Source organism: Miniopterus natalensis, chromosome X (genome assembly GCF_054644295.1).
Source record: "Miniopterus natalensis isolate mMinNat1 chromosome X, mMinNat1.hap1, whole genome shotgun sequence".
Taxonomy (NCBI): domain Eukaryota; kingdom Metazoa; phylum Chordata; class Mammalia; order Chiroptera; family Miniopteridae; genus Miniopterus; species Miniopterus natalensis.
The window spans coordinates 17,398,412-17,423,129 of NC_142103.1; the positions used below are offsets into that span (position 1 = coordinate 17,398,412).

Consider the following 24,718-nt stretch of genomic DNA (forward strand, 5'->3'; position numbering starts at 1 on the left):
TGGCCTAATGGTTATTTCCATTTCAATAACCTTTTACTTCAAATTCAACACACATCAAAAACTGAATTCATCATCCTCCCTGTAAAATTATCCATCTGTGATTTTTCTCTAATATCCAAACCTGAAATCTCAGAGCTACTTTTGAGTCTTACCCTCCCACAGTCAGCAAGGTTTCCTCTTTCTGTCATAGTGTTGCCTGAATCTATCACTGTCTCGGTTTAGGCCTCAACTGCCTCACATCTGGACCCTTAGGGCAACCCCCACCCTAGACTCTGCCTCCAGCCCCTATCTACCTATCTCCAATACATCTCCCACATTACCAACAAATTAATCTTTCCTCTTCCTTGCTTTCATCTTGTGATTATTCTGCTCAAAAACCTTTGATAGCAATTCAACATTCTAATTTATAAAGCCGAAATATTCATAGTTTCTCAAAATCAGCCCTCAGCTACTACTCTTCTCTATATGAACCCACTGGCTTAGTCCAAAGAATCCCCTTGCTTGTGCCCCAAACATGCCTTATACTTTCCCGCCTCTTAACTTTTGTCCTTGCTAGTCTCCTGCTAGAGTGCCTTCAGGATGAACTCATTCTTCAAACCCCTCTCTAATCTAATACTTCCTCTGTTCTACCTCAGCTCAAAGGCATCTCTTTCACCTTTGACTTTGCATGGAACATAGTTTATATTATTCAAATGGCACCATCTTGCTGATTTCCCTTTTGTGACGGTGTCTTATCTTTCAGGTAGACATTAGAGGTTAGAGATCAGCTATATCTAATTATTTGATAGCTCTTATATCTTCAAGTCCAGAGCTTTGCTTATAAGTCAGTGCTTAGTATATATTTGTTGATTGTGTGACAACGGAAGCTCTTTGCTATCCATATGAAGTTTAGAGTAGAAATTTTCCATTTAAAAAAACTTACATGCATACTCTGCTTAGCTGTTACCTTAACTATGTTTTTGTTTGTTTGTTTAATTTTTAAAATATTTATTATATATTATTTTAATGTGAATTAACTATGTTTTTAATGGAGATTTCCCCAAAGTATGTTGACCCTAGTCTTGTTACTGTGATGGTGATTTGAGGACAATAAACACTGCATTTCTCAAACCAGACAATAGGAAGAGTTCCAGATACAGGACGCTCCACATTCCTAACAGGAACATCTTTGCTCTGGGCAGTCTTAATGCTTACAATTCATCAACCCCTAGTTACCTTCTAAGTTGTAATAATTTTTAAATAAAAATATATTTTAAGAAGTTAAATTTATATAATTGACAATGCAGGCCCTGGAATCTTACTTCAGTATAATGGACATCCATCATTCCAGCATCTTCTTTCATTGCTCCTTCTTCATCTATATTGGGAGTAATTTTCTTGAAGGCTGAACATCCATTAGGGAATAATTCTGTGTGAATTAAAAAAACAGTGATGTAAATTTATATAAGAAAGTGTATTGTAAATAACAGGTAGCCTTACAGTGATTGGTTACCCTTAAAAATAAACGCAGATATTTTTGTGAGGAACAAAGTTATAAGTATAATTTTCAGTTACAAAATTTTTTCAAATTTTAAGCTGGAAAGTCATTGAAATAACTGTTTAGAAAACAATCACAACTATATGAATTTTTAGGTTTTGGGTACATAAGTTAAGAATTATGTGCAAACTGAAATGTCTGTGTAATTATCCTCAAAACAACGGATAAAATCTCAATTATGAAAGAAAAAAGACTTGCCCTTCATAGATAGCTGTAGCTTCTGTATTCCTGACTGCTACCCTAGGGAAAGCAAGATGCAAACTTTCTAAGGAGAGAGCACTGCCTCGAGCACAAATTCTCCATTAAAAAGTGGGAGGAATTTGGAGGATAGGGAAACTGTCCAACTCTTGATAAAATAAGACAACTAGTCAGAAGAAGGGTAAGAGGTAAGAGTCCTGAAGGGGTAGGGGGAGGAAAAAACCTGTGATTGGGAAGGCATTGGGGAATAAAAGCTTTGTAGAACTTAAGCTATCAGATCTTGAGTATAAAGATTTGGGAAAGGGATCAACATTACCCTATAAGGAATGAAAATAACAGACTCTCTGGGAAAGAAAATTTCTTTTTCAGGGCTGATGGGGGAGCCCTACAAGCCTGAAGCTTTGTTGAACCTTGGGTGCTATGCGGTGGTGGAAGAATGTAGAAACTTGACTCTGTCTTCCCTGGGGGAAAAGAGTTGTGCCCTTACTCAGGAAGAGAGACATCAAGTCTGTCCTCCAGAGAAAGATCTAGAACATTTTGAGGTTCTCAGACAAAAAAGAAATAGATCTGTTTTTTATTTTATATTTTTGGGGGTGGGAATAACTAACACCCAGTATCACCACTTCAAGGTAACTTTGGTTAAAAGAAGAGAATGATAATCCTTAAGGTCTCTCTTGTAGAAGGAACTAGAGCTCTGGCTGAAGGAAGTATGAGGCTGGGGGTGGGGCAGAGAGAACTGCACACCTCCCTCCCCTTTCCCTTTCCCTTTCAGTTCAGTTCTGAAACATAAGGAAAAAAAATCTGTAGTCACCCCTGGGGGGCAAGGGCCAAGCCCTTGCTTGTTTAGGCAACCACCCAATGACACATTATTTTTTTTCTTAAAAACGTTATACAGAAGAATGAGTCCCCAACGAGTCAGCTGGTCAGTAGTATTTCATTCCATCTTGATTTAAACAATATATTGACTTCAAGAATAATGGCTTAAGACTTTGAGAAAACATAAACTTATTGGCAATTGATATGCCAGAGATTTATAATATAGCTAACTCTCCTTCCCTTTTGTACTCATTATCAAAGGACACTTAATGATAGAAAACAAATGATTCCAGAATTATTCAATTATTTTTTAAATTTCTCTTTATTGTTGAAAGTATTACAGATGTTCCCCTCTTTTTCTGTTAAATAAGTTTGTTTTAAAAGTGTAAATAAAACCTTTTTTTTTTTCAGTTCTGTACACAAACATACTTTTATTTACTCAGTGAATATCTAGGTCTTGTCTAGATCATGGAGTTCTCCAACTGGATGACAGGTTAAAGATTCAGTTTTTAACTTGTTTTAAATTAGTAGTCTCCTTTAGTATTACTGTCAATTTGACCAAATAATTAACAAAAGAAGGTGTTTTGGATCATCTGAATGATTGAATCTAAGGGGAAAAAGCCTGGGGATTTTCCCACTGCCACCATTTTAGAATAAGTTTTTCTAGTTTAAGCAAGTAGAATATTACAGTTTTAAAAATAGATGGCACCTATAAATAAACATGCAAACTTCTAAATATTATTTTTGTTTAAAATGCAAAACATCACTTTTTCCCATGCAGACAGGGCCTTTTGATTTCTATGAAGTACAAATTCTAAAAAACCTTGAAGGCATTATAAAATAAATATTTAAATAATTAGTTAAAAGCACAATTTCCACTTGTTGAAATATGTCATACTGCTTGGTGCTCAGGCAAGCTGCTTCAAGCTAACGTCCAAAAAAATCACAGCAATACGTAGATTCTATATTAGTTGCTATTTTGTCTAATCCTATAGTTATATTTTTAAAGCTTAAGGATTGATAATTGAGATAATTCCTGATTTTTTGTTTGGTTTTAGGGTCTTTTGAATTCTTCATTAGATAAATTACAGATTTCCATGTCTTTGAGTTTGGTTACTGGGAGGTTATTATGATCCTTTGGTGATGTCATGTTTCCTTCATTTTTCATATTCCTTGAAGTCTTGCATTGCTGTCTTTACACTTGAAAGCAGCAGTCACTTCCAATCATCTTTACTGACTGACTTTGGGAGAGAAATGCCTTCAACCTGCCCTGCTTGGGATTTTGAGGCTTTCATAGATCTTCTATGGATACACTGGCTCCACACTTCTTGTTGCCTCTTGTGGGAGAATTCTTAAGCTTATATGCCTTCTCTCCATCATGCAACACATCGGGCCAGGTACTAAGAGCCTCCCTTTTTGCTTTCCCAAGAGTGGTGCTAAAATTCAAGTTTGTGGTCTCTCCCTGGCCCACAGATTCTGGCCGACTTTCTGCGCATGCTCATTAGCTGTCTGCTAAAGCCTGCTCTTAATCCCACAGGGGCATGCATAGGGAGGTGGCGACAGGACAGGAGAGGTGTGGCTGAGGCACATGGAGCACTGGGGGTGCTTGTGGGCCAGTTGGAGGGATCTACGGGCTAAATGTCCCTAGCAGCATGTTGGTGGGACTCTTGATATAGTATATAATCTGTGTCCCTTTAATGCCTTCTGAGAGTCCTATCAGCCGTTCTCTCAGCTTCTTCCTGCCCTCACCCTCAATCATGAAGTTCACAACTGAGCACTCCGGATGGGGCAAAAGAGCAATGGGCCTCTTTGGCAGCATCCTGTACATCTGTGGAAGCCAGGTGCCCACTCACATGCTCTCTCTTCCCTGTGGAAGAAATCACAGGCAAGAGGTCTCTCTTGGCACTGAGCTGTGCCACCTTGAGGAAGGGGTGACACTAGTAAAGTTAAACTACCCTCTCCAATGCACCTAAACTTGTGTGCCTGTGTGTGTATTCCAGTGGCACGCTGGAACTTCTCCACTGGACTCCTGGATTCCCACCAAGGCTCTCTTGTTTATGGGTGACTATTTACAATAGTATTCTCCAGGGCCTCCTAGACTGCAGCTGGGAAGGGCTGGAACCAGTTCTTGGGCCACTGCAGGATCCACAGCCAGGACTGAGATCTGTCTGCTTACTATCTAATGCAGAGGTGGGTAACACTTCTCCCAGGCCCCTTGGCATATAGCGCTGGATCCCACAGCTCCCACAAAGGCAATTTTGTCCATGAATGGATGCCAAATTGTTGTTGTTGGGGGGGGGGGGAGACAAACAGGGATGTATTATTTGGCCATGTTGCTGATGTGCTGACTCCCTTTAATGCCAAGGTACTGTTATAGTAAAGTGGCCGTGGAGATCAAATCTGTGGCCAGTTATTGGTGAACTTGAGGCAGACGAGGGGAAAGTAAGTGACTGGTATTATCCAGAGCTTCTCATGAGCCCTGAGAAGAATTTAATTTGTAGCAGACTTCCAGGGAGACAGTGTTGGAAAATAAACATTGGCTATCAGGCTTGGCCCTGTGCTATTTAACTCTTAATGAAAGCAGAAGGCAAAATGAACAATCCAGTTTTTTAAAAATAACAACCTCTGTTAAACACTGAATGAGGCTAAAGGTGAACATATTTTTCAGAGCTCAATTATATCACATTCGCAGTTACAAGCTACAAAGATAAAAACTATTGTGCTAACTGAAATTCTCCCCATCTCTAATAACAGAAATATCTTACTTTTTCGATGAAGAAACTCTGCCACCAAAGCTGCTACATGGACATAACACATTGCTGCCTGAAAAAGGATGACAAATAAAGAATTGTTAGAATGTGCTCTGGGGGTTTGGCAGGGTTGTGTTTAGAACAAAGCCTAATGTAGTTACCTCAGAAAAATCTCCATTTTTCACATGAATCTTGGCCATGCTATCTAGCCAGGTTTTCCTGAGCTCTGGGGTGCTTGCATATGACTTGGCTAAGCTATACTGGAGATCAATTAGCATTTCAGGGTCTTTCTCATGCTCCTTCATTTGAGCAGTGGCCATAAGAACAGTACGAATTCTCTTGGTCAAATCTTTGACTTCTGTGGGAAAAGCTGTTGCCTAATTTCAAAACAAAAAAAGACATGTTTATCAATATTACTCATGTGCTCTAAGCCTCGGCATTCAATCCTGGGACTAACATACGATTTTTTAAAAATTGGTTTTACAGAGAGAGGGAGGGAGGGAGGAAGGAAGGGGGGAGAGAGAGAGAGAGAAATATCATTGCCTCCCGTACACGCCCTAACTGGGGATTGAACCCGCAACCTGAATATGTGCCCTGACAGGATGTCAAACCCGCAACCTTTCGGTATATGGGACGATGCTCCAACCAACTAAGCTACGCTTCTTGGTATTTGGTTCTTGGCATGGGGCATGTATAAAGAACTTATTATTTATTATTTATTTATTTATTATTAAATATTTTTATTTTATTATTATTTTTAAAATATATCTTTATTGATTTCAGAGAGAGGAAAGGAGAGGGAGCGAGAGAGATAGAAACAGCAATGATGAGGGAGTCACGGATCGGCTGCCTCCTGCACGCCCTCAACTGGGGATCGAGCCCGCAACCCAGGCATGAGCCCTGACCGGGAATCGAACCCCAATCGCCTGGATCCTAGGTCGACGCTCAGCCGCTGAGCCACACCCAACCAGGCAAAGAACTTTATTATTATTATTTTTAAATATATCTTTATTGATTTCAGAGAGAGGAAAGGAGAGGGAGAAAGAGAGGTAGAAACATCAATGATGAGAGGGTCATTGATCAAGCCCACAACCCGGGCATGTGCCCCGACCGGGAATCGAACCCCGATCGCCTGGATCCTAGGTTGACGCTCAACCGCTGAGCCATGCCCGGCCGGGCAAAGAACTTTAAATTAATTCTTTTTAAAATATCCAACTAGCTCAGGCTTTGAAGGCTCTAAACTTGATGGCAGTATATTTACAATACCTAAAAGCATGGACACTGGAGCCATACTACCTGGTTTTGAACCCAGATCCTATAGCCGTGAGAGTAATCTATAGTCACCTTATTGTGTAATTTTACTTATGACAGTAAAATTTTGTTTTGTTTTCTCTCCTTTTTAATTTAATTTTTTCCATCACCATTTATCCCCTCTATCCCCTCTTCCATCTCCACCTCACCCTGTGATCACCACACTGTTGTCCATGTCTATGAGTTTTCTCTTTTTTTTTCTTTTTTGCTCAATCCCTCTACCTCCCTCCCAACACCCCCCTCAGCTGTCTGCCTGCTCTCTATCTACGAGTATGTCTCTATTTTGCTTGGTAGGACAGTAACTAAAAATTGACAGTAGACTTTTTATCAGGCAGTGGTCTACGTGCTTTACATGTTTTAATTTTTATAACAATCCTGTGATTCAAGCACTATCATGATTCATTTTACCAATGGAAAACTGAGGCACACAGCAGTTAAGTAGCTTGGCTAGTCTCACAGTTGGTAAGTGGTAGAGACAGGATTTACACCCAGGTAGTCTGGCTCCAGAGCTAGTGATCTTAGCTAGTCTTCCATACTGACAAGTATACCTATCCTATCCACCAACTACCACATACAATAAGGTGAAAACCATACTACAGTGCCCACTTATACAAATTAGAGCTTATGAAGCACAGAACACTCTAAAGGATTTAAAGAGATAACCTCTCTCAAATGTTGTTTTCGTTCCCCCAAACCAGAAAGTTAGAGTTTCCTCTTTATTATGGCCATTAAGATAGTCCTATCACTTTCTCTTAACCCCACTGGAGTAATCACAATTATCTGTATGATTAAAGACGATGAATAAGTGACAAATATAGGGGTTAGGGAGCTTTCCAATGTGAATATAACTAAAAGTGGAGGAAATAGATTTTAAAAGTGCCTTCTTTATCCCTTTCAAGTAATACTTATATACATAAAGTTCCTTCTTATACATTAAGAGAGATTACACTTACTGGAGGAAAGACATACCTTGTTGTAATAGGGTTTATTGGTAGTGACTAACCTACCAGAATAAAACTAAGTCATTTCAGAAATGAGTCATGCAAAAGATTTCCTATCAAGGAGAGCCAAAACAGACCCCATTGACTGTGAAAAAGTTTCAAATCCAACTTTTATATAACATGGAATTAAGGATGGTAACAACTGTTAGAATATGAGTAAAAGATCCTAAATGACAGAAGCTGTTTCTGTGCTCATGGGAATAGTTGGAGCATATACTTATTTCCTGGGGAACCAATAGAACTGGCTGGAAAGCAAACTTTCCCAGCCTGACAGTGCTTTTTTTTTTCTTCCCAGTCTGAGTGATGTTCCTGTGGGAATATTTTTTGCTACACAGAGTCTACACGTCCCAAACATCAAGTATGCTATGACTGTGAGCTTTATTTTTTTCAGACTTTAAACAAGATTGCCCAATTATGCTGGAAGATGACCTTTCCCAAGAATGGAGATGATTCCTCTGGGAGGAAAAGTCCTTTATTGGCAGAGGTTTCCTCTTCCCTTGTATACATATATCACTGAAGATTAGAAAGAACCTGCTCTCTGTGCAACAAAACAACAAATGAATTTTGACAGTGATACAGGTTTTAAGCATGTAGGTAACAAAGAGGAATGGAGTTCAGGGTCTTTGGGAGTGCCAATAAGTACCTATGGCAAACCTGAAAAACTAATTTGAAAGAAGCCCGGCCAGGCGTGGCTCAGCGGTTGAGCATCGACCTGGGATCCAGGTGATCGGGGTTCGATTCCCGGTCAGGGCACATGCCCGGGTTGCGGGCTCGATCAATGACTCTCTCATCATTGATGTTTCTATCTCTCTCTCTCCCTCTCCTTTCTTCTCTCTGAAATCAACAAAGATATATTAAAAAAATAAATAAAAGAACCCTGTTATTGTCATCATAGATGTATATCTTAAAAAAAAAAAAAAAAAAAAGAATATATGCACCCCTATGTTCATAGCAGCATTTTACAATAGCCAAGATTTGGAAGCAGCCCAAGTGCCCAACAGTAGATGAGTGAATAAAAATGCTGTAGTGCCTTTATCCAATGAAAAAGTACTCAGTTGTAAAATAGAAGAAAATCTTACCTTTTGTGACAGTATGGAGAGTATTATGCTAAGTTAAATAAGCCAGTCAGACAAAGACAAATAGCATATGATTTCTCTTATATGTGGAATCTAATGAACAAAATAAGCTAACACACTGGAGACAGACTCATGAATACAGAGAAGAGACAGAGAGCTGTCAGAGAGGAGGGCGTTGGGGGCTAGGTGAGAAGGATCAAGCAAAGAAAAAAAAGACTCATGGACAGAGCCAACAGGGTGACTGCCAGAGGGAAGGCAGTGTAGGGGAGGTAGAAGAGGGAAAAGGGGAGATAAATGGTGATGGAAAGAGACTTGACTTGGGGTGGTAAACACACAATACAATATACATGTGATGTACTATAGAATTGTATACTTGAAACCTACATAATTTTATTAACTAATGTTGCCCCAATAAATTCAATTAAAAAAATTTAAAAAGTTATCTATGGCAAGCCATAATCAGTTAACAGATGATTCTTAAAACTCATCAAATAATAAATTCCTTCTGTGCCACTCCTCATCTGTTGGAAATGGATCGGGCAGCTTTAACTGCTCTAGGAAGTGAGATCTTGTGAAATTTCAAATATGATAGTTAAGAAGGAAATGGCCCGGATGAGCGTGGCTCAGTGGTTGAGCGTCGACCTAGGATCCAGGCTATAGGGGTTCTATTCCCGGTCAGGGCACATGCCAGGTTGCAGGCTCGATCCCCAGTTGTGGGCATGCAGGAGGCAGCGGATCAATGACTCTCTCATCATTGATGTTTCTATCTTTCTATCCCTCTCCTTTCCTCTCTCTGAAATAAAGATATATTTTTTTAAAAAAGGAAAGGATACATTTATTTTCTGAGTAAGTTTAGAAATCAAGCCCAGAAAAAAATTCAAATCCTACTAGCCATAACAACTGTGTTTACACAGTATAGTCTGTCTTCCATTTGTTCAACTAATATTGACTATATGCTAGGTACCAAGCAGCGTTTTGCTGCTAGAGATACATTGGTGTACAAGACAAAGCCTGGACTCATGAAGCTTACATTCTATACACTCTACTCTACTGAAAGTCGTGAATCCAAAAACAGTTTAATTCTAGGAGTATAAACTTCCCTGACAGTGAAAGTGCTTCTAATTGACTAAAGCGAGAACATACCTTCATAGGTCTGTCACTATTAGCAAAATTGTTGATAATGAATAAAGACTCCTGAAATCTTGATCCTCCGCTTAGTGCTACATCAGCTATCAGCTGACTTACAGCAATTATTATCTGTGGGCAAAAGCAAACATTGTTTTTCAATTGTCTTTTAAACAAATGCTGTTTATTTTCATCATTGTGTAAGCCCATAAGCACTCATATGAAATGTTTCTTTTAAAGATTCTACACAGTTCCACCATCATCTACTTTCTTCAGACATGAGGAGTTTAAATTCTTCTACTGAAATAGCAACTTCAAAGGTCCCAATTTCACATTTTTTTGGAACTTTTCTTGATTAGATATGAAAGTTTTTTCAAAGCTCATAGTACAGCCAGATTCAAAACTGTTTCATTAACAGTGAACTGAAACAATGGTGATCAGGTCTCTATTTTGAATATGCTTGCTAGGTTGTACCTATGGCAAAGTTGAGAATAAATGATATTTTTTTCTATGGTTTCTCACTCCTTTTCGCTAGTCTATTTAAGTGTCCTGAACTCCCAACTCCAGCACCTCAGTCCCCTTTTTTGTTTCTGACTAGTGCTTATCTAGTTTAGACAGCAGTACATGTAATGGCCTCCGATGGTGCTTTTTAATCTTTCAGGATCCCTTTAAGGAATGCCTGATTAATTCATGCTAAGGTGTTAATGGCTGGAAGCTTTACCTCTGGTCTTGGGAAGCAGGATACTATAGGAGCTATGAGTGCAGGCTCTAGAATCAAACTGCTTCAGATGCCAATCTTGACTTTATCAATTATTCACTGTGGGGCTTTGGAAAATTTACTTAACCCTATTGTGCCTCACTTTCCTCATTTGTAATATGGGAATGAGATGTTCTGAGGATTAGAGAGGTCATAATCATAATAATACTAGTTAATCCTTTTTTTGAGCACTTACTATGTGCCAGACATGGTTCCAAGTCTTCACATTTATGAACTGATTTACATTTGAATAACAGACTTGAGAGAGCTGATGCTTTGACCCAGAAGAACAGACCCTACTGGGGAATTTCAGGCATACTGGCACACTAATTGCAGATATGTTTGGGGGAAGATGTTATTCAAGTGACATCCTCATATAAAGGTGAATTATAAAGGCCCTTACATATAATGCTGGCCCTAATACCCAAAAGTAACTATATAGCAGATTTTTACAAAAAGAATACACTTTCATCGGATTTCCATGTTACTGATGACATTTCTAAAAACCTGCTTATAGCTGTTTCCCCATTCATGACCCATTTCCAATAAACACCTGCAATGGGACAGACCATAGCAGTGAAGACATAAATATAACCAAAGGTTTCCCATATTACAAAGAGGTCCACTAAGCTAAGAAGTTCCAATTATGTTTTAGTTCAAGGCTGTTTCATTAAATAAGCAGAAAAATATGGAGATGTTAAATAACAACTACCATGTACTAAGTGTCTATTACATGCTAGTCATTATGCCTGGCACTACACACACTTTATTTTTCTCCCTCATGATAGCCCTGCAAGGTGAAATATACTTGGCCTCATTTTACAGATGAGGCAAATAGTTAAGACAGACTGAGAAACTTGCCTAGGGTCACATAGTAAGTAGCTGAGCTACGATTAAGCCCAGGTAGGTCTGATTCCAAAGTTCATTCTTTCCACTACACCTTGAGACTTCTCTCATTTTTTACTTACTGGTCATGCTGGAACACGAAAAACACAAACTGTATTACTACCTGTTATGAAATATTTAATAAGTGTTTTGTTTGTTATTTAGTCATCTCATTTAATCTTCACAACAATCCTATGAGGTAGGCACAAATATTTACCACTATTTTACATATGAAGAAACCGAGGCATGGACACACTAAGGAAGTAACCTGCTCAAAGTCATACAGTGTGTTAGTCCCGGAGCCTGAACTAGGGTCTATGTTCTTAGCACTTATGCTCTAGAGTAGTGCTTTCCAATAGAAATACGATGTGAACCATGCACATAATTTTCAATTCTCTAATAGCTGCATTAAAAAGTAAAAAGACACAATATATTTTACTTAACCCAATATACCCAAAATACCATTTCAGCATATTGTAAACATAAAACAACTGAGATAGTTTACTGTTTTTGGTACTTAGTCTTCAAAAGCTATATTTATGGCACATCTCAATTCAGACTAGCCACATTTCAAGTGCTAAATGGCCACATGTGGCCAACAGCTATTATATTGGACTGGGTAGCTCTAGGTCTTGATCTAGAGGCTAAAGACTGAATAGAAGAGGAAGAGCTTTGATTTTCACTGACCTGCAGATGGGTCCTCAGAAAGGTTTTCCTTTTGGTGTATTCAAAGTTGTTTCTCATCAGAAGATACAAAAGTGCAGACGCTTCATTCCTGGTTGAGCTAATCTTTGAGGTGCAGCACTTTAAAACCTCATAGCAAAATGCAGCACACATGTTTACCCTTCCTTTGAAAAAGGCTGAGGGAAACTAAAGAACAGGAAAAACATAATTAAGTATCTGAAAACCCAATCATAGAAATCAACCAACTATCAAATGCCAACTATATTCTCACCTAAGTCTATGCTAGGTGCTTTGAGGATACATAATGAACTTAAAGACTAGGGCTCTGCTCTAGAGAACCTGAACTAGTTAAACACATAAAAGCCAGAATGTGTCAATTACAGAGCCATTTGAGTCAGTATACAAGTCACTATAAATATGTGAGGTGCTGAAAATAAATGGTACAGATTGAGAAGAGCTCATCATGATCTAGAAAAAATGATAAGTAGACTGTTGATAATAAGCATTAAATTAATGAATGACTGAACCAATGAATGATTGATGGGTCTCAATCTGACCCTTAAAAATGGGAAGGACAATCTGAATTATTTACTCTTGTGCTTTATATTTAAACAGTTCCTTATATTATGAACTTCCAAATGCTGAGAAAATTATAGTGAGAATCTACTGAGCAATTAAAGTTCACCTTTTAACAAAATGGGGTATAGATGAAGTGTATACACACAAACATATACATGCACCCTCTGTTTATAAAAAGCGTTAAGATATATTTTGCATAGGCAAAGTAGTCAATATTATCATCATAACTTTGGTGACAGATGGTTATTAGACTTTTTGTGCTGATCATATCTGATGAATATGTGTCAAATCACTATGCTGTACACCTGAAAGTAATACAATATTGTATGTCAACTTTACTTTAAAACGACGTATTTTTGGCATAGAAAGAGAGTACAACAGTCTAATACTTAAAACAGCCAAGTGGCTATTACTTTAAGAATGTATTCAGTCTGCTTTGTGGAAGATAAACTATACACATAACATGGGCTTGTTACAATCTCTCATGCTTGCATGCCTAGGCAAGCAAGAAGTAAGCTGCTTCTGGGTACACAATGGATGTTTTTCAGGAAGTGCGAAGCTAGAGGGTCAACCTTTACAAAATCACTTCTTGGAAATCTTGAATTTAAACCCATGTTGTAGGAATCTATCTTTTTATCACCTTAACACCAAGCACAATGCTATGAAGATATGAATATTTAATAAGTGTTTTCTGATTGGCCAACAGGAAATCTCACTAACAGTTTCATCAGATAAAAACAAATCTTGCTGGACAAGATATTCTACTATGAAAATAAAGGTATATGGGAGGACATAGCTGTAATGTAGTTAATTCACTATATTAAGTCTTCTATCCACATCACTACTCTGAGTGGGCAATGGCCAAAATTATCTGTGACCTCCCAACTGTCAATTCCAATGGACTTCCTTTCCCCCTTATCTTGTTAGATCACTCTGTAACTCATAATAATGTTGACACTCTCTTCTCTTTTGGCTTGCATGATAGCCTTCTTTCTTGCCTTCCTACTTCTATGACTGCTTCCTTTAATCTCTTCTGCAGATTTCTCTTCGAACCTCTTTCATGTTGTTTTTCTCCAATGTACTACTCTTGACTTATTTTTTGTTTCTTCCTCTATATACACTCCAGGAGAAATCAAATCATTCCCATGGCTTCAACCACCATTCATATGCTGATGATCTCCTCAGTTCACTGTGCTCCAGCTAAACTGGGCCTTTCAGTCCCCAGAATTTCAAGCTCTTTCCCAACTCTGGGCTTTTGCATATGCTTGCCCTTCTCCCTGGAGTGTTCTTCCTTGAGCTTTTCCAACAGCTGGCCCCTTTTCATATTTTGTCTCATTTAAACAGTGACAAACCTATCTAAAGTAAGAAATCTCTCACAAATCATTATTCTCTATCATAGCACCTTGGTTCCTTCTTAGCAATTATCATAATTACTATTTTATTTACCTGTTTATTTGCTGTCTCCCTCCCCCCCCCCCAGGAGACTGAAAGCTTTATGAAGACAAGATTGTTCTTTTATATCTCTACTATTCTATCTCCAGTACCTGCTACAGTGCTGGGCAGACAGAAGGTATTTAACAAATATAGTATGGATGAATATATGGATGATGACTCCAAGTTTAGCTCTCTAACCCAAATCTCTCTCCAGAGCAAAGGTCTATATATCTGATTGTCGATGCTAGCAGCTCTAACTGGATATCCTTTAGGCACCCTAAAAAAGAACTCATTACCTTTTACCCTTTTCTCTACATTTTGTATCAACCACCATGACCCACTATACAATCACTAAACTGATGACCAAATCCTATAAAATCTATATTCTTATCATGTCTTATATCTGCCTTTGACTCTCCACTTCCACTGCCACTGCCTTACTTTAGGGCCTCATTTGTATCTAGCCCATTGCAACGTCTTCTTACTGCCTTTAGTATCATCACCAATCCATCTTCCACACTACTTTTTAAAGATTTTTCCCTGTCCACACCAATTCTGTTAATACTGTACAAATCTAATTGGGTTACTTCAAAACTCCCTGGTGCCTGAAAGATGCAGTCTAACTCCTCAGATGAGTACACATTTACCTCTTCATCCCATCTCTTGCTGAGTCCATGCTAAGTCCTAGCTCCACAGTTGCAGAGAAGCTTTTGCTAAATTAGAGTGTTTGCTCTCCTTCTCTGCCCACCCTCAGTTCTCTGTATAGACTTCTTTTATCCTAATGGCATTTGTGGATGTGTGTGTGTGTTTGTGTGCACACTTCTCTCTACTGGACAATAAGCTCTCGGACCATATCCCCAACATAGTATCTAGCACCAGTAAGAACCTACCCAGTAATTGTTAAATGAACTATTTTTGAATCTCTTTCTCATTTCTTATAAGATGCTTATAGTGAATTTGGTCTTCCATTTATTTCTTTTGTATTAAGGAATTGCAATTAAAAACAACCTTCGAATCTACCTAATTTCTATATCAATTAAATGCAACAAGTGATGACAAAAAAGTTTTCCATGCTCAGTTATCCGATTATACAAATCAATTAACTGCGTTTCTTTATTTTATTAGAGTTATACATACCAGAGGGGAAGGCCTGAACTGTACCTTTCTATAATTTTAACTCCATCTTGGTTTATGATGCTTTTTATTATGTTTAAAAGCTAACAGCAGACCAGAAATAATTCTCTGCTGTTTCAGTCATATTTATTCCTAAAAGTCCAGCCTGAAGTTTTTTTTTAAATGAGGTAAGTGGCCTGAAAATTTACAGCCCACAGATACAATTAGCATTGAAAGGAAGAGCTCATTCATTTGACCCTATATTGAGTGTCTACCATTTGCAAGATATTACACAAGGGGTTATAAAACTCAGTGTGTGCTTTCAAAGTACTTATACATGAATGCACTAATAGCTTATATACCTTCGGCATAATACTTAAAAAAAGGCAAAACAGAAGAAAAACTGGCAAAGTTGTAATTGAAAATGGTATTTTTCAAAGGAGCTTACTGAAAAAGGTGCAGCGATGACTAGGTGAAATGAAATAAAAAGCACATTCTGATTTTAGGGGATTCTTGGTTAGACCCTCTTTATGTATTTGGCTGCTCTGTTTCTATATTTACAAAGGCAGTACAGTAAACCCTCGATTTTGCAGACCTCCATTTAACGGAATTCAGATTTAATGGACTTTGATTTAATGGACAAAATTTCCAGTCCATATATCATATGTGAAAATTAACACCCTGTTAATTTTAAAATGCTTTTAACCAAGACTTGCTTATAATTAAATTAACAGGTTATTTTTTGTTATTAATTCACTGTTATTTTAAACAAATAGGCCATATGTTGGAAAAAACACTGTAGTAATTTCACCATCATTAATATTACATATCTACAGCTACAGTATACATATTTAAATCCAAGAGTCACCGCCCATAAACAATGTTCAGGGAATGATTAGCACATGATCACACTGTATCATAAATGGTAACTGGTTCTGTTTTCCCACAGCATGACTTTGTGCAGCAGATGTTCCCACGTGTGCTAAGCCACACCCCAGCCATGCGCATTTGTTTAATCTCAGTGACTGGTGAATGCACGCATTTACTAGACCTATTCAGTATAAATTTAAAATGACAGTAATACATATGGAAAATGTTTCTGTGAAATTAAACTTTTCATACATTAATTACACAAACATGTTTACTTAAGTAAAAACAGGTAAACTAACTGATTTGTCAATTTTTTTTAATATACGTATTCGGGAAACCAGACACCCCTTCACCTGAATTAGTCCGTTATATGGAGGTTTTACTGTACTGGCTTAATGGGTTCAGTATTTGAGATGTAGATCTCATCACAACGATCCTCTTTTCCCTCTTTTCGTTTTTCCATGAAGCAAGCCCACTAGCAGCTAGAAAGCTCTTGTCCTTACCTTACTAATGAAAGCTCGCAATGAGGCAAATACATGTTTCAGTGATGCCTCAGATTGTCCGTTTTTAAGAAAAGCAAGATGAATATCAAATACTTTTTTCATTAACGGGTTGTGGCCATCATTATTTAAAAGTTGACTCTAAAAAACATGAAAATACATTTTATAGAAATAGTTTATGCCACCATGCCCCCAGAATGAGAGATCTGACTTGACCCATGCCCATTTATCAATCCACTGTCCGAAAGTTTCAGAAACACAGGAAGTTTAAAACATCGGTGCCATCTTTCAACTTGGAAATCTCAAAATACTACATAAATTCATTTGTACTTGATTCTATCATTTTAAGCATAGATGAAAAAATTATTTTTCCAATGCAACACGCCAAATACAGAACTAGTATGGGAAGAGTAATTTCTATTAACCTAACCATATTACTTCTCAATTAAAAAACCAGTAAACTTAAAATAAATGGATAAAAAGAAACTGGCCTTTGTATTCCTCTGAGGGAGACTAAATAATGTAAGAATTAAGGAAAATATTAATCCTATTTTAAAAGTCTATTATCTAATTTACTTTTTAAAGCATGCTTAGTATAAGATATGTTTAGCCGCTGGTGAAAAATTAAACCCCCTATGAGTAGAGATAACAGGTATGACAATTGAACAGACCATATAAATTGTTTAAATGCTCCTTGTAAAGAGAGATATAAATGACACAATAAATTGTAGAGAAATATATCTATTGGTTTATGAAGCTATTCTTTAAAAAAGTATTGGTTAACTTCTCCAGCCCTATTCTCCTATCCCTTCAAAAAACTAACAAGTTACAACTTGGCCAAAAACAACAACAACAAAAAACAAAATAATATGCAGAGTTGTGATAAATCTAATGGTAACATCGACAGCCAGAATCTATGAAGGGTGTTAGATTTTTCTGGCTCTTTCCTTAGTCTATTTTCAAGTATGATGTATGGTTAGAAGCATAGAGCCTTGTGATGACTGGCCTAGATCTGAATCCTGAGTCTGCCACTGACCAGCTATATGACATTAACCTCCCTGTGAGCCTCAGTTTGCTCTTACCTCAAAAACATCCCTGGTGCCCATTTGCAGTCATCCCCCTTCTCCCTCCCCCAGCCCCACAATAAAAAAACTGAATTAATATTTGTAAAGCACTTAGGGTAGTACCTGACATCAATCAAGAGGTATGTTTGTTAAATAAATAAGAAGCATCTTAACAGGAGGGAGGAATACAATGCAAGCCTTGAGACTAAATACCCTTACTTATTGGCACAATAAAAAATGAATTTGGTTTGCATTTTAATGAGAACAAACAATATTTCATAAAGGGATTCTGAAGCCTATTTCTTATTAGCATCTAATTCTGCTTTCCCTTATGAGCCTCTTTAAAAAGGACAGAAGGGGGAGAAAAGAAAAAATTATCTGTATAACTCAGGTATAAGCAAGCAAGATTTTTCAATTTTCAGTTCTCCCCGATGTTACATTACAGTTTTGTAGTTTTAACTCTTCTAACACTTCTATTATCTCAGTCTACTCCTTTAACAACCTTGCAAGGTCACTGCCTTTACCTTATTCTTTTTAATCATAGCAATAATGATTTGTACTGAGAGGCAAACAGCTGAGAAAAAACACTAAGTGCCTGACTAGGGATGCCAGCCAGGCTGCCTGGACATTATCTAGCTTAAGAAGACATCTCATCACAACGCGGATTTGAGCAAACCGATTCAATCATAATTTGGGCTAAAAATTACTGGATATTTTAATGAAAGTATGAAAGAGAACTGTTTTTAACCACCAAAATGAAACTATTAGATATGAGTAAATCTCAGTGAATTCTCAATGTCACACTTTAGTCAAACTTGGTCTGCCATCCAAGTTTCCTGATTGCTATGCTTCCTCTGACTGGTTATTCTTTGTATAATGTTTTCTTTGCAATGATGCCAGCTGAATTTTAACTCTTTATTTTTACCTTGAAGCACTGGGTAAAAAATGATATGGTATCTAGTACTATTAAAGAAACTTCAGTAGCAGTATTGCCTTCAAGAAGTGCCTGATGGAAAATGTCTGCTTCAGTTGTTGTAGAACCTAGGATTTAAAAAAAAGTAAAGTAAAACTGCTGAACAGGGAGATTCACATTATAGTTTTGAATGATTTTTTTCCAAAAAAAAAAAAACTCAAGCAAGAAGAGAGGAAGCTCTCCATACTTGCAGATCTAATGAGTTTCCCTGTATTTATTCCTGAATCAAATATGGTCTTGGTTAATCAAGTCTACTAATTTTTACTTCAGCTACATATCAACAGCTCTGTACACATAATTAGGTGCCCACTCCTTTGGAGACAAGATTTTAGTGATGAACTAGGGCGATATAACTAGGAAATAATGTGGGAGGCATTTTAGGCCATGCAGGCTGTAAGACGCATTTTTTTACGTCTTGAGTCTGTTAGCTCAGGGCCCATCTGCTCAAGGCATTTGTTTTTATAATTAGTCCTTATCACAAGGCCACTTTTGCTGGCTTCCTTCTCTGCAACCTCCAGAGGACTGTATGAAAATGAAAGTGTTCTCTTTTACTTTTTATTAATATTTGCTTTTCAGAGGATAGCTTCCATTTATATAACCCTCTAGCTTCCCCAGCTGGGCAAGATTTCTCTCTTTGTCCTACATGCCTTGTCAATAGTTCAACCTGTGTGAAATACACCTTTGTCAAAACAGTATTTACAGTTCTTTAATTTTTGCAGTCAGCTCAGCATGTATAATCCCTTAAAATCATTGAATAGTAACTTTAAATAAATATTACATATACTATTATGTTATACTATTATTTGCATTAAAGTTTAATAGTAGAGCCCTGGTGTGGCTCAGTTGGTTAGGCATCGTCCTGTGCACCAGGAGGTTGCTGGTTTGATTCACGGTCAAGGGCACATGTCCAAATTGCAGGCCCAATCTATGGTAGGGGGTGTGCAGGAGGCAGCCAATCAATGTTGCATTCTCACATAGATGTTTCTCTCTCCCCCTCCCTGCCTCTCTCTCTAAAAATCAATAAACTATTCTTTAAAAAAAAAGTTTAACAGTAGCAATGAAGAATATCCAGAATAAGAACAACTCAGTGAGAAAAATTAACTTAATGCTGAACTAAGAAAAAAATACATTACCTAAAATTGCTGAAAAATCCATGCATATTTCATTACAGTCATGTATGATGAAATGATGGTATATAAATACACAGATATGCAAACAGATCAATGTATGTGAAATCATTTTCAATTATATTGGTTATTTAAAACAAGGTTAAATAGTATTACATGTCTGTTTCAAATGGGTGCCCTACACACATTTTCACTTACTGTGATTAAGTGTAAATGAACTTTCCAGGCTACTAAGATGCTGAAGTCGGGCCTGCATTACTCCTGATCTGTTTCGAAGAGCTGGCATGGTTTGAGATTTTCTGTCTACTCCAAAGTGTTTTGACAGCCAGGCATCATGCACCCTAAAATAAAATTTAAAGTTAGGAATTGGAGTACTCTGATACTGTATTTCAATGTTAGGTGTTTTTTTTTTAACTAAAAAAAAAGATTAGGTTTCCACATAAACACTATACTATGATCAATATTCTTCCAACTATTACTTGGCTTAAATGAGACATCACTGGAAATTTTATGAAGTTTTAATGTATATTTAAAAGAGCTGATACTTTAAGAATATAGTTAAGGAATTTAGAGTTATTTACTTCCCTCCTTCTCATCAATTACATCAGTGTAAAGTAGACAACACTCTACAAGATTCAATCTTTTCTTAGGAGGTGAGAAAGGGCAAGAGTCAGTGGAAACAGTGAGAGGGCTGCTAAAGAGTTGAAATGGAGTGGGGGGAATTCCTGGATGTTGAAGAACGAGTGTCAATCAAATGTTTCTAAACTTGTGTTAAACTTGGGCCAGAAATTTTTACTCTTTAAACAGGCCTATTGCAAGAATTTGCAATTTTTTCTTTAATGTTAAGGCTCCATTAAAAAAAAAATTACAACCGGGTCATACAGGAACAAAAGAAGAAAATGAGTTTGTCTATTCTCTAGGAAACATAGTGGGAGTCAGCAGAATGTTAGAGGTTAAGGCTCATGGTGGTAGATGCCATGCCAGCTTCAAATCACGGGGAAAGACAGTGGAAATTGTCACCTGAATTACCTATTATTAGGATGTTCCAGAGACGCAGCAATTATAAACCCTATACAAACAGCCTCTTCAGTTTTTGGAAGTGCAATGGAATTTAACATAAAAAAATGAACTCTGTTTGTGTTTCTTTAATGACAACTAACTCTACTCCTACAATTTATCTCATTGAGATAAGCAAATAATATTTTCCTTAGGGTCCCTCAAGCACTTTTAAAGATTTATTTCACTAAGATTTATACAGCAAAAAGGAAAAATTGATCATTTATAATGTTATCCCAATCACTGTTGAGGATTTCTGTTTACCTTAGCAACTGAGGTGTGTACTGAGAGTTTGTAGATAAAAGTACAGACCTTACAACTGTCCTCAGTTTATGGTTTCCTGCCTTCTCCTGAATCTAGCCCTTCCAAATACATCCTTCAGAAAAGACAGCATTTGTTCCAGATTAGGAAAGAAACTCTGCGTATAGGGCTAACCATTACCCTTTGGAAAACTTAAATGTATCAGCTCACATTAGTTTAATTTAAACTTTGAGTTGAGATATGTTATATAAATCAAGGGTTGTCCTTTTTTAAATTTCTTGGGGTGACATTGGTTAATAAAATTATATAGGTTTCAAGAGAATTCAAAATGTATTAATAATGTACTTTTTACATGGCATGATCAAGGTTGCCCTCTGTTGGAAGAAAAAGAAAAAAGTGGAAATTGCCAAGGGAATTACCTTGCTATGTTTCTTTTCCCCATGTACCTAAAGTGAAACAAACATACTCTAGAAAGAAGAACAGCAGCATGTTAGTAAAGTAGTATAATTCTCTGCAATTTAACAAGTAATATTTGAAAAGTCATGTGCTACAAAGAATGACTACTTAAGTCATATTATAATGTATGTTTTGGCAGACAGAAATAAATATACACATAACTACTTGGGGGCTTGCCATATTATATCTTTCTACATTTATTTGCTAAAAGTACATCGGCATCAGAAACGTCCATGTCTTCATGTACAATTTTAACAACATAAAAAAACCCCGTCAATGTAAATCATCCTTTGAGTCCTATAACATATCATAGCAAAGGTATCTAGTACAGTTATTAATACCTAAAAAAAGGTTCATAAGCCCTAAAAACTGGAGTAATTGCTATGCTTTTTTATAATGGTGTTAAAACACTTTCTATTACTGAAAATCTCAAATACATACAAAATTAGAGAGAACAGCATTCTAATCTCCAACATACCCAGCACCTACCAGCCTGAACAATAATCAATTCATAGCCATTTTTGTTTAATCTCTACACTGAACAAGTCCTCTGCTCTCCCTCCACCCTCCCTCCATACTTCCCATAGTTTTTGAAGCAAATCCCTAATATCATATGTTTTCATTAGGAAATATTTCAATACTTTCAAATAATTAGTTTGTTTTCTTTTTAATCTTCAGTGTTTTGTTTGCTGCAATTTCCTGCAAAATTCTGAAAGACTTTAATAAATATTTATGAATTGATTATACTCTTGTTTTGGTAGATATGCACATATAATATAATAAATATAATATAACATAATATAATAATAATAATAATAATAATAATATATGTACTATTTATTTTAAATTTTCCTACATTTCATTCTAATTTTTCTTTTAGTTTTCATTAATGTAAAAATAGTTCAACATACAATACAGGACGGGGCAAAAGTAGGTTTACAGTTGTTTGTATGGAAAATACAATAATTAATAATAATACAACAATAAACTGTTTCTCATACTCAAAACTGTAAACCTACTTTTGCCTTGCCCTGTATAGAACAACTTCCCACATCTACCTAGAAAAAAAGACTAGATTTTCCCCCAAGTGCCTTGGAATGGAGATATCTGTATCTATATCAATCTATCATCTATCTATGTATCTATGCATTTGTGAAGTGGGTGGAATTACTCAGCTCCACCTTAGAGTACAAATTCTAAATTCCAATCATTTAAGCTTCTCTATTAAGCCAGCATCTGCCCTGAATGATGTAGGACATCTGATGCCACTTCTAGTTTTCCAGATCACAAAAAGACTCCTACTAAGCTATAAAAATGATCTATTATTAGCTAGGGTTTTCTATAATATCACAAGTATTCCATCACCATATTTTCCCTCTATGTGTGAAGAACCTGTATGTCAGTATCTGTATTATCAAAATAGTTTAAAATTTCCTACATTATTAGCAAATAAGATGTTGAAAGCAGGAAAAAGGTAATATTTTATTATGTATAAAACTAAGCTCCCCCCAAAAGGGGAAAATTTATAAAAGTAAGTTAACTTACTCTAAAAGTATGAGAATGTTTATGAGCTCCTGAGGTGATACTTTATTCCAGTAAGTTAAGAGAGTATCTGAAAAAGGAATAAATAAAGTGTTAGATCTTGAAATAGAGCAAATAGCACTGTGAACCCCAAAGTACCAGTAACAGCTTCAACAACCATCAACTCACCGCCAATTTTGCTCAATACACACACTGTATTCTTTTGAATTAATTCCAAATATATGTATTTTAGTCTAATTATTTTAACTTCTTTTTATTTTATGAATGTTCTTTTGGATAGCTCATCCCAATCTTCCTATCATCCTTGAAAACAAAGGAAGGGAAGCAGACCAGGGGTTTTTAATGAACTTCCTCAAATTTTATGCAAGATGGTTCATTTATGAGCATTTTGCCTAATGGTGGGGATATCAAGTACCTCTGCCTGCTACTCAAAGGGTCTCTGAACCAAAAAGTCTGACAACTGTAAACTTTACAGTAGATAATGTTTCCTCCTCTTTGCCTTTGGGTTATAAACTCAAGTCCTGGCAATACACACACAAACTCCAACTATTTCAGATATAAAAGTCCCTTAAATCTATTACATATACTTATATTTTTACCTATTTCTTTACTTCCAACACACCTGCTTATGGAGTTGTTTTTTTAAAGGAAATTGCTGCCGCTTAACTCTCTAATTCTTTTTCATCTTTCTCAGATATAGCTAGCGGTGTCAGCAGATCCACTTCTAAGTGTAAACATCCTGCAGGTATCGGAAAAGCAGGCAAACGAACAAATTGCAAGCCCAGCTAGAGCCTCCCAGCGGATAGGGATGGAGGACCAGGTAATGTTGGTTTATATGAAGGGGGAGATGTATGAGGGTTTTGACTTTACTTACAATTTTTTAAAGACCAGGAGTATTGGCAGTTTCCAATGATTATAAAATATTGGTCATCAAGAATAAAAATGCTAGACCTGAGTCAAATTAGATTTGTTTTGTATTTTTAAATTCAGCTAGAAGTGACTTCCTGTATGCCCCCCCTCCCGCCTGCCTTTGGATGCCTCTCAGCTCTGAGAAGCTGGGCTCCCAGAAGTCACCGGGCTTCCGGCCTCTCCGGCTTCCGGCCTCTACAAAACGGTCGACCACAGGCGCCATTTTCCCTTTGCTGCGCACCAGCTTTTCCTGTCAAAAGACTGGGGCCTCCTTTCCACCAAAAATCCGGACTCCTTCTTGTCATCCCTGAGCCATCCCCTGCCCCGTGACACCATACCCTGAGGCAGCTTTGCATAAGGTCTGTAAAAACGGTGAAGGGCTTATCCCTGCGGCGGGCTAACACTTAGAAACTCTTAAACCATCTTTTAGTCTGTGGCGTCATCAAGCCGCTGGCTAGTCTCAGCCATTTCCAAATCCGAAATTGGTGAGACATGATGCGCACAGGGAACATGGGTGGAGAAGACAGGAAAGATGATAAGATACCTCCAGAATCTGATAAAATGGAGTTAAGTATATGTGACGTGTCGAGTGATGATTTTAAAAAAACCTGGCTAACACTAAAAAAGCTCCATGACAAAGAGCTACACCGTTTACAGGCAAAATTAACCAGTTTGAGAAAAGAGCGGTTGGGGG

General features: G+C 37.1%; 1 protein-coding gene across 2 annotated transcripts in view; it reads right to left on the reverse strand.

Moving 5' to 3' along the window:
- Positions 1-24,718, reverse strand: part of DOCK11 (dedicator of cytokinesis 11) — a 172,129-nt gene that overhangs the window by 22,871 nt on the left and 124,540 nt on the right. For both annotated transcript variants that reach the window (XM_016202704.2, XM_087829402.1), the window contains 10 exons: positions 23,119-23,185; positions 21,537-21,584; positions 19,999-20,141; positions 18,626-18,741; positions 16,640-16,777; positions 12,144-12,326; positions 9,833-9,946; positions 5,463-5,678; positions 5,317-5,374; positions 1,302-1,408 (listed from right to left, as the gene is read on the reverse strand). In XM_016202704.2, the coding sequence (XP_016058190.2) occupies positions 1,302-1,408; positions 5,317-5,374; positions 5,463-5,678; positions 9,833-9,946; positions 12,144-12,326; positions 16,640-16,777; positions 18,626-18,741; positions 19,999-20,141; positions 21,537-21,584; positions 23,119-23,185 (1,190 nt within the window). The remainder of the gene's footprint in view (positions 1-1,301; positions 1,409-5,316; positions 5,375-5,462; positions 5,679-9,832; positions 9,947-12,143; positions 12,327-16,639; positions 16,778-18,625; positions 18,742-19,998; positions 20,142-21,536; positions 21,585-23,118; positions 23,186-24,718) is intronic.